We start from the raw sequence: 13583 nt of genomic DNA, 5'->3' as shown, positions 1-13583 counted from the left end.
GTGAGTGTTGGCTTTTTAGTCTGTTGATACTGCCTTTTGATTTTCAATATTTAAAAATTTTGTAGGTCTAGTTTTTCTTTTGTTGCCAGTCTTTTAATGTCATATTCAAGAAATCATTGCTAAATATGATGTTATGTATTTTCCCTTTTTGTTAATGCAGATGAAAATGACAGGATATTTTTATTTTTTAGGCTTGAATAGTATTCAATTGTGTATACATACATTTTCTTTATTCTTCAGTTAATAGGTATTTAGACTGTTTCCATTTATCGTCTTGTGAATGAACACAGGAGTACAGATGTATCTCTGATATACTAATTTCATTTCATTTGGATATACGCTAAGGACATGGAATTGCAGGAATATTTTAATTTTTGTAGAATATTCCATACTGTTTTCCATGAGAACTGTATTAACTTACATTTTCACCAGTGTCATACATGACTTCCCCTTTCTCCACCTTCTTGACAATACTTTTTGTTTTGCTCTCTCTTTTTGATAGCTCCTTTAAATGGGGTGAGAGGATATCTCATGGCTGTTTTGATTTACATTTCCCTGATGAATAGTAAGCTGAGCATTTTTTTTTTTTCATGTACCTTTTGGTCAGTTGTTATCTTCTGAGAAATGTCTGAGTCTAATTTTTAACTGGGTTGACTCTTGCTATTGAGTTTGTAGAATTCTTCATGTATTCTAGATATCATATATATATATTTTCCAAATGCATTTGTCCATTATATAGGTTGTCTCTGCATTGTTATTTTCTTTGCTGTGCACAAACTTTTTAGTCTGACATAATCCCATTTGTTTATTTTTTATTATTTTACCTGGGCTTTTATTGTCTTGTCCAAAATATCCTTCCCCATGTGCATGTCCTATTTTGTCCTCTAGTAATTTCATCGTACTGGGTCTTACATTTCAGTCTTTAATCTATACTGGATTAACTATTGTAACTGGTGAGAAATAGGGGTCTTATTTAATTATTTTTCATGGGAATATTCACTTTTCCAAACACCATTTATTAAAAACCTGTCCTTTCTCCAGTGCATTTTCTTAGCATATTTATTAAAAATCTGTTGGCTATACATGTATGACTTTACTTCTATGCTACTTTGTTCCATGGGTCTATGCATCTGTTTTTTATGCCAGTACTATGCTGTTTTGATTAGTATAACTTCGTAATATTTTTTGAAATCAAGTAGTATAATGTCTCTCCTGCTTTGTTCTTTTTGCTCAGAATAACAGTGCGTATCAGTTATGTGTATGTATTCCATATATGTTCTAGAATTGTTCTTTCTAGTTTTAGGAAGAATGATATTAGTATTTTGGTAGGGATTACATTGAATCTATAGATCACTTTAGGTAGTATAGATATTTTAGCAACATTGATTCTTCTAATCCATGAACATGGGTTGTCTTTCCAATTTTTTGTGTCTTCTTCAGTTTCTTTCATCAGTACTTTAAATTTTAATTGTAGAGATCTTTTACCTCTGGGTAATTTTATTCCAAGATAATACTTTTGGATTTTCTTGCTTTCTGTTTCAAATAAATTTGCTACTGGCATTTGCCATGTTACTGATTTTTTTTTTGTGTGTGTTTTTATATCCTGAAACTTTGATAATTCATTTATTCTAATAATTTTTGGTAAAGTTTTTAACCATTCTGTATGTAAGACCATGTTGTCTGCATAACATTTGACATGTTTTCTCAACTATGGTAAAGAAAGATGGTTAAAGTGGGGATCTTTCTCTTGTTCTAGTTCTTATATAGAAATCATTCAGCTTTTTCCCCATTCAGTATAGTATTCGATGCTGGCTTATTGTGAATGACCTTTATTATGTTGACATATATTCCTTGCATGCATAATTATTTTTCAGATTTTTAAAATCACAAATAGGCATTGATTTTTATCAAATGCCTTCTCTCCAACAATTGAGATGACTATATGTTTTCCTTCATCCTGTTAACAGAGCATATCACATTTGTTGACTTACGTATATTGAATCATTCTTGTATTCTGGATTGAATTCCACTTCATTATGAGTAATCTTTTTAATGTGCAGTTGGATTCAATTTATTGTTATTTTTGTGGAAGATTTTGGCATTCATGTTCATCAAAGATAGTGGCATATAGATATTGTTGTTTTGTCCTTGCCTGGTTTTGGTATTAAGATAATACTGTGTCAAAGAAAATATTTAGAAGAACTTCTTTTGTAAGAACAATGAGTGTCAGTTCTTTTTTAAATGTTTCATATAATTCATCAGTGAAGCCATCTTGTGCAGGGATTTTGTTGAGAGAAATTTTTATTACTGATTCAACTTTGTTTTGTTTGTTTGTTTGTTTTTGGTCTGTTCAGATTTCCTCCTATTCATGATTCAATTTTGGTAAGGTTTATGTATCTAGGAATGTGTGCATCTCATCTAGATAATCAAAAGTTTTGACATGAAGTAGTTCATAATAATTTCTGATGGTCTCTTTCTGTGAAACATCAGTCGAAACATCTTTTTAATTTCTGATTTTTAAAAAAATCATTTTTTATTTTATTATATTTTTTGAGACAGTCTCTTCGTGGTGTTCAGGCTGGCCATGAACTCACTATAGAGCCCAAGCTGGCCTATAACTCATGGTGATCCTCCTGCCTTAGCCTCCTAAATTCTGGGATTACAGGTGTGCACCACCATACCTGGCGATCTCAGATTTTAAGTGTTCTCTCAGCTGAGAGTTTGTCTTTTTGAAGAACCAACTATTTGTTTCACTGAACACTTGCATTTAAAAAATCTATTTCATTTATTTTTGCTAAGACATATTCATTCCTTATCAATTTTGGATTGTTTGTTATTTTCAAGTTATTTGAAGTACACCAATACATTGTTTGAGATCTTCCTTTTTGATGTGGGCATCAATTGCTGTGAACTGTCCTCTAGTATTGGTTTTTCTGTAGATTTTGGTATGTTGGGACTCCACATTTATTTGTTTCAAGAAATGTAGGGAAAATAAGGCCCTGAATGGAGGATGGATATTGGGTAATAGGAAGAAAATGTTCAAATGGGAAGGGGAACAAGGGGGCATGGAGAAAGAAAAAAATAATAGAAGGAGAAAGTGCAAACCATGCTTTTTTAAATGGGGTAGAGAATTAGGGCTGTAGACAGGGGAGGGGAATGGGGGAAAATGAATCAAGATGTGTTATGTGCAGGTACAAATTCCCTATAATAAATGTAAATATTATGTATATCAAAAGTATGCTAATAAAATTAAGAAAGGAAATTTTAAAATTTCCTATTTGATCTCTTCCTTAATCCATTGGTTGTGAAAAAATGTTTAATTTTCCTGTATTTATATGTTTTCCAAAGCGCTGCTTTTTATTGAGTTTTAGCCTTGTTGCACTATGATCAGAAAAGAGATAATATCAATTTTTAAAAGCTTGTTGAAATTTGTTATGTGGCCTATCATACGATCTATCCTGGAGGTGGTTCCATGTGCTGATAAGAAAATTCGCATTTAACATCTGTCAAACAATGTTCTTTGGAGATGTTAGGTCCTTTTGGCTTGTGATTCAATTCAACCCTGCTCTTTCCTTGTTGATTCTTCAGTCTGGCCAATCTGAAAGTGAGGTGTTAAACTCTCCAACTCTTATTGTATTGGAGTCTGTCTCTTTCTTTACATCTATGAATATTTGCTTTGAATATTTGGATGGATAGTGGGTGCATATATATTTAGAATTAATTGCTATCTCCTTTTTACCATTATGGAATGATGTTTTTTCCCTGTTATTAAGGTCTATTTTATTTATATTAGGTATGGTTACTCCTGTTTCTCTTAAATTCAGTCTGGGTGTCTCCTTAGAGGAGGAGTAAGTTTCTTGTAAGCATCACATACTTGGTTTTCTTAATTTGATCAGGCATTCTGTCTTTGAATTGGAAAATGTAACCCACTTATATTCAAGGTAACCATTAATAGCTAAGTTGCAACTTGTTTTCTAGCTGTATTACAGTTCCTTTCTTGCTTTCTATCTCTGTTACAGTGCTCCTTTGTGGGTAAGTGAATTATGTTAGTAGTGGGTTTTATCCCTTACTTAGTATTTTTTGTCTATTATAGGTTTTTGCTTCGTGTGTACTATGAGGTTTACAATAACATTTTTGATTATAACAAGATATTTTGAAATGAACTTAATATGACTTTCAGGATAAGAACAAATGAACAATATAAAATATGCTAAGAAAATCCTCCATTTTCATTGTATTCATTCCGTCTGAATTTTTGTTATCTTTTTATATCTTTTGATATTGCCTATCACTTAACATTTTTATAGTTATTATTTTGTCTATATTTTAGTTTACATACTAAAGATATGAATGGTTTATGCATCATGACCATAATTTTAAAGAACCCTCAGATTTTATAACCAGTGAGTTTTAGACCCATGTTTTCTTCTTACTCATTAATTCTATTTTAATGTGAAGAACTTTCTTTAACCTTCAGCAAATCTTGAATAGGTTTGGTGGAGATATATATTCTTTCAGCTTTTGTTTGTCTCGATGTCTTTTTCCTTTCTCCATTCATTAAGGATGCTTCCTTTGGTACAGTAGTCTCAGCATTTTTTTTTTTTGGCCATTATTACTGTGAATATCCAATGCCACTTTCTGGGATTGTAAGATTTATCCTGAAAGGTCTGCTATAAGGTCGGCTGAGACACCCTTATATGCTGTTTCTTTTCTCTTGCATGCTTGAGAATGGTCTCATTATCTTCCTCTGTGAGAGTCTGATCATATCTCAAGATAAATGAGTTAAATTTGACTGACAGCCTTTGAGCTTCCTGTACCTGGATATGTCTATAGCTTGCCGGATTTGTGAGTTTTCTGTTACTCTTTCTTTTGATAAGCTTTCTCTTCATTTGGTATTCTAAAGTCCTTCTTAAGTTCCAATAAATTTAATGTTTGTTCTTTTAATACTGTCACAAAGTTCTGATAAGTTTCTTCATTTTTTCCCTACATTTATATGCTTTTCAGCAGTGTGTCTTTGAGCTCACTTTATTTTGTTCAGTCTCTCCTAGTATTGATGCTTTCCATTGCATTTATAATTTCACTGTACTTTTCAGCTCAAGAATCTGTTTGAATTTTCTTTTATGTCCATTCATTAAATTTCTCTGTCAGAGTATTGAAATATTTCTGTGTTTTCTGTAAACTCACTGAGTTTCCTTAAACAGTGATATAAAATTCTCTGAGTTCTCCTATACCGAGCTCTCCTATGTCTTTGACACTTTTCTGGTACTAGAGGAGGTCTTAGTTTCCTGATATGTCTTGGTGGGCTGGTGGCATGAAAAGTCCTGTCTGTGGGCACCAAAAGCTTAGGCATTTATTCCACTGTTATAATCTGGCTTTGTTAAGATCTTTCTGTCTAATTCTAAATTGGCTGCTCCCCATCCCCCAAATTGGAGCTCATAGTTACTTCCACAAGCGTAATACTGAGTGGTGAGGAAGTCCAGATTTTGTAGGAGTCTATTGCTGGATATAGTTACTTTTTCAGTACAAGAGGGCAGTCCAAGCCCAAGTTTGTCTCACATATACTGTTGGTATCTTTTTTAAGAAAGAGTCCCTAGGAAGAGTTGTATGCCCCTCAAAGCCTCTCTCTTAAGTTGCAGTAGGCCCACAGGCCTCATCCAGACTCTGTAGCATTCTGCCAAGCTCTGGGCAGAGTCACAGGATGGACACGCTCCAGGATTATCTGTTATACTTGTGATTGCTACCACTCTTGAGTTGGGTTACATCCTAAGCACGTAGCTTCCCAAGACCATCATGATACTGGGTTAGGGCCAAAGCCTATGCCGCTATGGGCTGCTTGTTGCTGAGGTGGACTTCTGGCCCAAACCACTACAACTAGTCATGGGTGATGCTAGCTGGTATAGAAACCTGCTTAACTGGGGCTGCGTGTCTCCCCCCAGCACTGGGATGTTGCAGAGGTTCTATCCAGTCAGGCTGGGGACAGGGCACATTAGGATCTTCTTAGTATTAGTTTTCACAAACCTGGCACAAAATTCCACTGCCAAAGTCTTGTGCAGTCACTACTCTGTCCCACTCCTAAGGAATGGAATTTTGTACCATGCCATGTGGGGCTCGTGTTGGTGAACATAGAGACTGACAGTGAGATGGGTTATACCTGAGAGTTGTAGCTGCAAGTTCCTACACAGTTAGGGACATAGGAAACAGCTTGTAGTGGTGAAGGCTAACATCCCCTTCTGTAATCACTGGCCTGGCAATGGCTGCCTGAAGCTGGAGGATGGTGGAGACAGTCTCTTGGTCACTATGTTGGTGATAACCTGAGTCATGCCTAAGTCTCAGAGACATAAGGGCTGGAGCAGTTTTGGGAGGAGGGAGGGCAGGTGTACTCCAGGCTCACTCCAAGTCTGGAACTGATGCAGCAGAAACTCAGCAAACACAGGTCTCCACTTGGTGCCAGGCTGGCGTGCAAGTTCTTTCAGTGAGCCCTGTGTATAGGGTTTTCAGTTTGTACTAGGTACTGGGTCTCATTGTGGTGGGCCAGTGGGTGGGAGCAAAGAAAAAGCCCTATGCTACTTTTGTTGCTCTGCACCCCTGCAAGTGGAATCTTGTTCTCTGCTCTCCTACCCGAAGTTGGAGGAGGGATGGAGAGCCAGATGTGTGGCCTCATGCTGGTCCAGTAGCTGTATCCATGAATACTGGTCTGGCAGCAGTGTGGGGCTTTGTTTAGCACTGGATTTCACTGTGGTAGTCATGGAACTGGGTTCAAGTCTAAGTACTTTTTTCTCTCTTCCTACCTTAGGAAGGAAGCCTTCCTCTGTTCTGGGTTTAGAGTTGAGAAGGAGGTGACAAGGGCAACCCTTTTCACTTGCCTTCTTCGATGCATCTTTTTGTTAAATATCAGACACTCTGGTCTCTGATTTGCTTAGCTCTTTTGAAGGTAGTTTAGTGTGTGAATAGCTGTTCAAACTGTGTCTGTGGGGAGAAATTTCTGGGGAGTGTACTCAGGTACTATCTTGTTCTACCTCTACAAACTGTATTTTAATTTATTGAAATTCAGTCATGGACAGGGCTAAGTTATTAACTACTTAGTATTGACTCATTTCTGCATATATGTAGAAAGTTAGATATTTTTTCATCTTTGGCATTATAATCAGATACCTGTTCAGAGGAATGATGGCAATGTTGAAAACACCAAATACGATGCATCATGCATTTTTTGTTCTGATTTTCAGGTTAAGGACTTTGTGCCTACTCAGTTAATCACAATAGGGTGATCAAATCTGAAAAACAGAAGGCCGATTAGGCAGAGAAGAATGAGGAAAAGAAAGAATCTGTCTATCCTGAATCAGGGTTTCCAGAACAATGTTTGAATAATAGTCTTTTCATTGTCATTATTTCCATGGCAACAAGTAGCTTTCTTGATGCTGATGACATTAACAAGGGTACCTGCACTTTCTCACCTTACCTCATCAGTCATGTACAGCCAACTGCTGGTCTCCTAATATTCATTGCTATTTAGCAACATGTCAGCTACTAAAACTCTTCTTTATTTAATGGGTCAAAGAGCACATTTTCTCTTTCTGTCCACATATATGTTTCTGAAATGACTGCTCACAGTCAGGTCAGCTCAGCCTACAAGAATCTACTCCATCTTAGGACTTCTGTTTGTGCTGTTAGGGAAGTAAACTCTTCCACTTGCTGAGCTTGTGGTGGTAATAAGCTTGTCGGGGTCACAAAGAGAATGACATTGAGAGAAACTGGCAGGGGATGGAGATGATGTCAAATCTTGACGTCACCCGAACCTTGAATCCAGTTATACCTGGACATTGTGTATCCTTACCCTTTTCATATGCGTCCATTTTTCTTCTTTTTTTTTTTTTATGAGCCAATGAAACCTTTCTTTTCCTGTAGGCCAATCTGAGTCAGACTTTTTGCCACTCACAATTGAAAGTTTGGCTTTACACACATCATATTTTCTTTCATAGCACTTCTTGAATGTAACTATCATACTTCAATGCCAGTCTCTCTCACTAGACCCATTTCTAGGCAAATGGCAGTAGGATCCCACTGTACAGGGATGCTTTGCCCATAAGTAGAACAGTTCTGACCCATTATTGGTACTCAGAATACTAAATGAGTAAACCAAGTATTTTCTCCGCTCTTTTCCCCAAGGTCTTAAGAAATCAACCACAGTGCTGACAGTACACGTGGGAGAGCTTTCAGGTGTTGGAGAAGATCACACTTAGATACCAGTGCTGCTTCCTTTGCCATGTGAACTTGGGCACTATTTCTCTGAGCTTCAGTTTGCTTATCAGTGTGGAGTGCTTATCTCCACAGGTAGGCACTTGTAAACACTAGGCTCTTGGGGAAAGAACTGCTATTAGTAGAATGGAAATCACTAGATAAGCAGGAGAGAAATGGGAGACATAGCTGGTTCATTACCAGTGTGTTTGAGTGGACAAAAGCAAAGGCCATGGCTGCATAACACTGACGTTTTTATTAGAATTCATTTGTAACAAATGGAACTTGTGTCAGCAAAGAACTGATTTTCATACAGACTCTTTCGCCACCAATGTAACGAAGTAAGAAAATAAAAAGCACGCCTTTCATTCTGTAAAACATTTACGCGTACTACTAATTAGAGGTAATTGTATTTTTTAACAAGCCATTTTACAAGTTATTTTAAGTTTTCAGTCTATGCATCCAAAACGAGAGCAAAGAACACAACTGTTATTATCTCTGTAAAGACACTCCAAGCTTGGATGGCAAAGCCACGTAACGGATGGATAGGATGGATCTGTAGCCTTCTGATCTCTGCTGGAGTATCAGGGGCCCCCGTAAGCCCAAAGGAAACCAGAAGCCAAAAGGAAAATGAGAAGGGGATTAAAAGTAAAAGCAGGGACTAAAACAAAGCAAAACCAAAAATAAACAGGAAAGAAAAAAAAATGAGTGCATCACTGCAGACGTGTTTTTCCTTTCCTGTTTCTATGCTGTGTTATTTACATACACACAAATGAATTTTGGAAGCAGTTTCTTACAGATGGGTTCAAGTAATAACATTATTGGGTGTAGAATCAATAGGGCAGTGCATAGTACAAAGGTATAGAAAGTGCAAAGTTCCCTAGAGGCCCTTCCCTCCCCTGGCTATCCTCGCCATTTTGTCTAACCATGCAAATCATTTTTAAAAAAGAGCTAAAATAAAGTTCTGTACAAATCACTTTTTATATATTTTGATTTTTACCATTGTAACTAATTACAAAATTATACATAACTACACATACATAGGTAAATAATAGCACCGTACTGGTTATGGTGATGAAAATAATTGGAAACTTGGAAGTCTATGGACATGGCAGATAAAGATGTTTACCTGGGAAATTAAAACTCGGATGTTTGTACAGAAAAGTACAGAGTGGAATGCACATCAATGACAGTAAGGGAGTTAGTTCTGGGAACAGCTCCTGAATAGTGAGGTGTCTGGAATATCTCCTGCCTCATTCGTCCGTGGTATGCATCCCATTCGTTTGCTTTTTGTGATTACGGTCACCTTTCCCTCTGCCGCATGGGCAGTTTTTGTTTCAGGGAGACAAAGTGTTCACTGGCCAATCGTTCTAGTGGGCAGTTTTCCATCAGGCTGTGTGTGTCCGGATGACACGGAGCCGTCTCACCCACTTTGTCTCACTAAAAGAAAATTACAGCACTGAGTAATCTGGCACTTGGATAAATCTTCAAACGATACAAACTAAAAGAAAGCAACAGACCCACATAGTGCACATTCTTCTCTGGTTCTGATGTAGGTTAGAGTGTCTCATTCTGAGGTAGCCTTCTAGATACTTTTTTAAAAGTATTACGTATATTTTTTTCTTTTTTTCTTTTTTTACAAAAGTGCTCAAATATGATGCTTGCAAGTGTTTGGTCTCTTGGATTTCATTCTGCTTGCGACGGGAAAATGGGAAAACAAATATCCTTCCATGCAGAACATCCATGAAGCTAAAATAACCAGAAATGTATAACCTATATCAAAACTCTTTTAGAGTTCTTCGGAGTTTTTGAGGGTTCTTTCAAATCATGTAAGATGGGGTGATCTCATGCCACATGCATGGCTTCCTAAAGGACTTGGGGGAGATTCATATTAGTTTTGCGTTCAGAAAAATCCTAATGAAATATCAAATAAATCCTAAAGCTGCCAATGATATTTGTTACTAAAATAAGTTTGGTGCCGTTACTGCGTGTTTCAGAGCAGATTTGGAAGGGATTATAAATAAAACGAGTAGCTTTTCCTGATGTTGATGATCATGAACAGAAGAGCCCTGATTATCCAAGTGCTTTGGGCGGATACAATCACTAACATCCCCGACTTGGCTGGAAACTAGGAATGCATATTATTCAAAGAGTTTCTGTACATGTGGTAAAGAATTAATGCTTTAATTGAAAGGGTAACAGATATGAACAACTAACGGCAGTATGAACCCAAAGCTAAAAGGAAATGCTATTAAAATAGGCATCAATTATAAGGCACTCTAAATGCAAAACTAAAAACAAAACGAAACAAAGTACAGCACTTCCCAGGAGCGCTGTATGCCATAAAATGTTTCTTACCGAACGGAGTAAAATGAGTTTGGCTTTGCCCCTGTTACATATCATAAACGCAAGTTTCATAGCACATACTATAGACAATATATGATTGAGTACACTTTTTAAACAAGTTGATAGCTGATATATTACAACATTCTCCCCTCCTAAAGGGACACGCACTGACCTTTCCCACATGCACACCTCTTCGATAGTTAATAGTTTTTTTATTGCACTAGACTGTTAGGAATATTGAACTTGGTTGGAAGCCTGACTAACAAAATGGTGCTCGTAAATGTGACTGGGTGGGTGGAGGGAGACTGGGCCGGGAATTAAGAGAGGTTTCACCCTCACTGATGTGCATTCCTCATTTCCCTTAAAGAAAATTAAAATTTTGCAATATTAAGACATCACAATATGTCTTAAACTGAAGCTTTGAAAAGATGTTTGTAATAGCCTTTTTACTCTGTTAAAAAAAAAGCAACGAAAAACTAAGTCATGAAAGAACTGAATGGCAGCTAACTAACTTTTGTGTGGGTACACTGTCTATATATACACGCACACCCTTGCAAAATACGGGTATGTATGTATATACGTTAGCAGCAGCTTTATACTTTGCGCCTCCCTGTTGATTCCAAAAGCAAAATAAAATTCTCTTTGATTAGTTAAAGAGAATGGGTACTTTTTCATTAATTAAAACTGAAGTGTAAAAGTAATATCTGATGAGACCACTACTGTAGATTGAGTATTGCACAAAAATGTGCAAATGTTCAAATTATTTGATATTTCTACAGCAAGATATTACAGATAACAGTTCTACAGCTTAAAAAAACCTACAGTCTGGAAATAAAAAAAAGAGTTATGTAACTTTTTCTTTTAAATTCTCACTTTATCGAATGATACATTTTGTTAAAAAAAAGTTTACACAGTTAGAAATGAAGCACAGGTCAGCAGTATCTTTACAATACTAAAAAACTAAATCCAGGACTTTCTTTTCATACATTCCCCACCCTTACTCCTAAAATGCTGTTATGAGTGGTGCGGTGGGAGGAAGGGGCAAGGTTGGAGCAGAGTCCATTGTATGGTGAGAAGCGACACCAGCAATCATCTTGCACCGAGCTGTATCACTCTGCTGACTTAGCTCTGAGTACCTGTTAAGCAATCCCGAATGAGATGGTGGTTCTTTGCTGTGATTTCTTCTTCCCTTTATGTTGAATCCTTGAGGTATCTGTAAATAAAATCTCCCAGAAACCTCAAAAGTCAGGATTCTCTTTATTTTCAGGTTAGATTATTAAGCTGAATTCTTGGTCCACCTGGAAGAGTTTAATTGGTTGTGTGTGTAATGGTCCCACTAAGGGGTTGTTAGCTAGAAGTTAAGAAGGACTTCTCAAGTGCCCTGTATGGCTCAGAAGAGACTCCATGGATATTGAAGGGCCTGTAGTAAAAATCCAGGAAGGGTCAGGTGTTTCTACGTTGCATAGTGATCAAAGCTGCCCAGGTACTCTAGCGCGGCTCGATAGCAAAACTGGTATTGATCCTGCAAGAGATAGGGTAGGAGGGAGACGGAGAGACCATGAGTATGACAGAAAAGCAGTACTGGAAAGCAAAGGTGCATCTGTACAGGGATCATTACTTTGTTATTACTGATTGGGAATTGGATTGATTAAACAAAGAACAACCAGCCCTAGGAGGTGTAGGAGGCATTTATTAACATCGCCAATCAATTTGCCCAAAATAATCTCCTAGTGCCAAGCAGGTGACAGATCTAGAGAGCATTATCTTCTAGACAAGTACGAACTGATTTCCAAATAGTAAACCCATTACCACCCACTGAACAGACACACCTCTTCTATGCCACAGTCATCTTTTACAATAACCACTTCCCAGTCTTCAAATTCACAGATGCAAACTGGCCTGAGGGAAGACTGGATTTGTATTTCTGACACTCCTGCCAACAATATTTGAGTTAAAAAAAAAAACAACTCTGATGAGACAGTAGAGCCTTGCTGCCTGCAATCAGAACCACCATTATCTGTGATGTTAAAACACAAGTACAAGAATTAGCCAAAAAGTAGCTAGTGTGGAAAATACACCAAGCATGCCGACCACCCGTTACATGGGGTGTGGGGCCACCAAGTTTTTCATCCCTGAAAGTGGTGTGACGAATTGGCTCCCATATCAAAGAATGCTTGTGCCATTGGCCTAATCAGTGTGGCAGCAAGGGTCTGTCCTAGAAAGGTTCACATTAAAACGAAACAGTATGAAATGTGCCCTTTTTCATTCAAGAAAAATACTGTCCCACTGGAATAAACAGCATTGTTAGATAGGAAAAATTATGATTTACAGATGACATAGGCATGAGAAAAAGGAGGATTTTCTCCATAGAAGAAACTTATTTTCAGTAGTCAATGGGGCTGAAAGTAGTTTCTATTTTGCTTAAATGTGCATTTTTCTACAATAAAAATGGTAATGTAAAATAAATGGAGTTTGCTTTCCTGTCTTGTCACAGTGAGTTGCTTGGCTAAGTGTTAAGGCTTTTTAAACTTCCAATTTCCCTCTGTCACCCCCAACGCCCATTAAGTTTGTCAGGCTGACATAATGTTTTGAGTTGTGCAAGCCAAATGCTCCCATTTTTTTGCAACCAAAGTCTGTAAGATATTGTAAATGATGAATTGAGGAACATGTACAATTCAGTGTCCATTAGAGGAATATAAGTTATATTATCCTCAGAAATGCACAGTCATTAGGTCAGATTGACTAAATCTCATCAGAATAACAAAAGGGGCTAATTTCACTACCTTTATTGTCCAAGATCCAAATATCTGAGAAATGACCTATAGACCTATTGATAATAGAGCCTTCTATATTCTTTTTGTATGCATGCAGAGGCAAACATTGTGCTTTTAATATATTGATATATACATAATGCAATGTTTATCATATATATGTAATGCATATAATGTTTAGCATATATATATAATGTAATGTAATATAATATATAGTGTAATGTTTATCAT

At 36.9% G+C, this 13583-nt stretch overlaps 1 protein-coding gene and 1 long non-coding RNA gene across 13 annotated transcripts in view; one reads left to right on the top strand and one right to left on the bottom strand.

Annotated features, from left to right (window-relative positions):
* LOC104866793 overlaps positions 1-13583 on the top strand; it is a 63903-nt gene that overhangs the window by 45822 nt on the left and 4498 nt on the right. The gene's annotated exons all lie outside the window — the stretch shown is intronic.
* The window catches only part of Ptprd (protein tyrosine phosphatase receptor type D), a 290150-nt gene continuing 285535 nt past the window's right edge, over positions 8969-13583 (bottom strand). For all 12 annotated transcript variants that reach the window (XM_010630988.2, XM_010630991.3, XM_019208469.2 and 9 more), the window contains one exon: positions 8969-12103. In XM_010630988.2, coding sequence (XP_010629290.1) covers positions 12035-12103 — 69 coding nt within the window. In that variant the 3' untranslated portion in view covers positions 8969-12034. The remainder of the gene's footprint in view (positions 12104-13583) is intronic.

The sequence above is a fragment of the Fukomys damarensis genome, unplaced genomic scaffold (genome assembly GCF_012274545.1).
Source record: "Fukomys damarensis isolate Sample0158 unplaced genomic scaffold, DMR_v1.0_HiC HiC_scaffold_31, whole genome shotgun sequence".
Taxonomy (NCBI): domain Eukaryota; kingdom Metazoa; phylum Chordata; class Mammalia; order Rodentia; family Bathyergidae; genus Fukomys; species Fukomys damarensis.
Note: the sequence above shows the minus strand (reverse complement) of the source record. Positions and strands in the feature narration are given on the sequence as shown.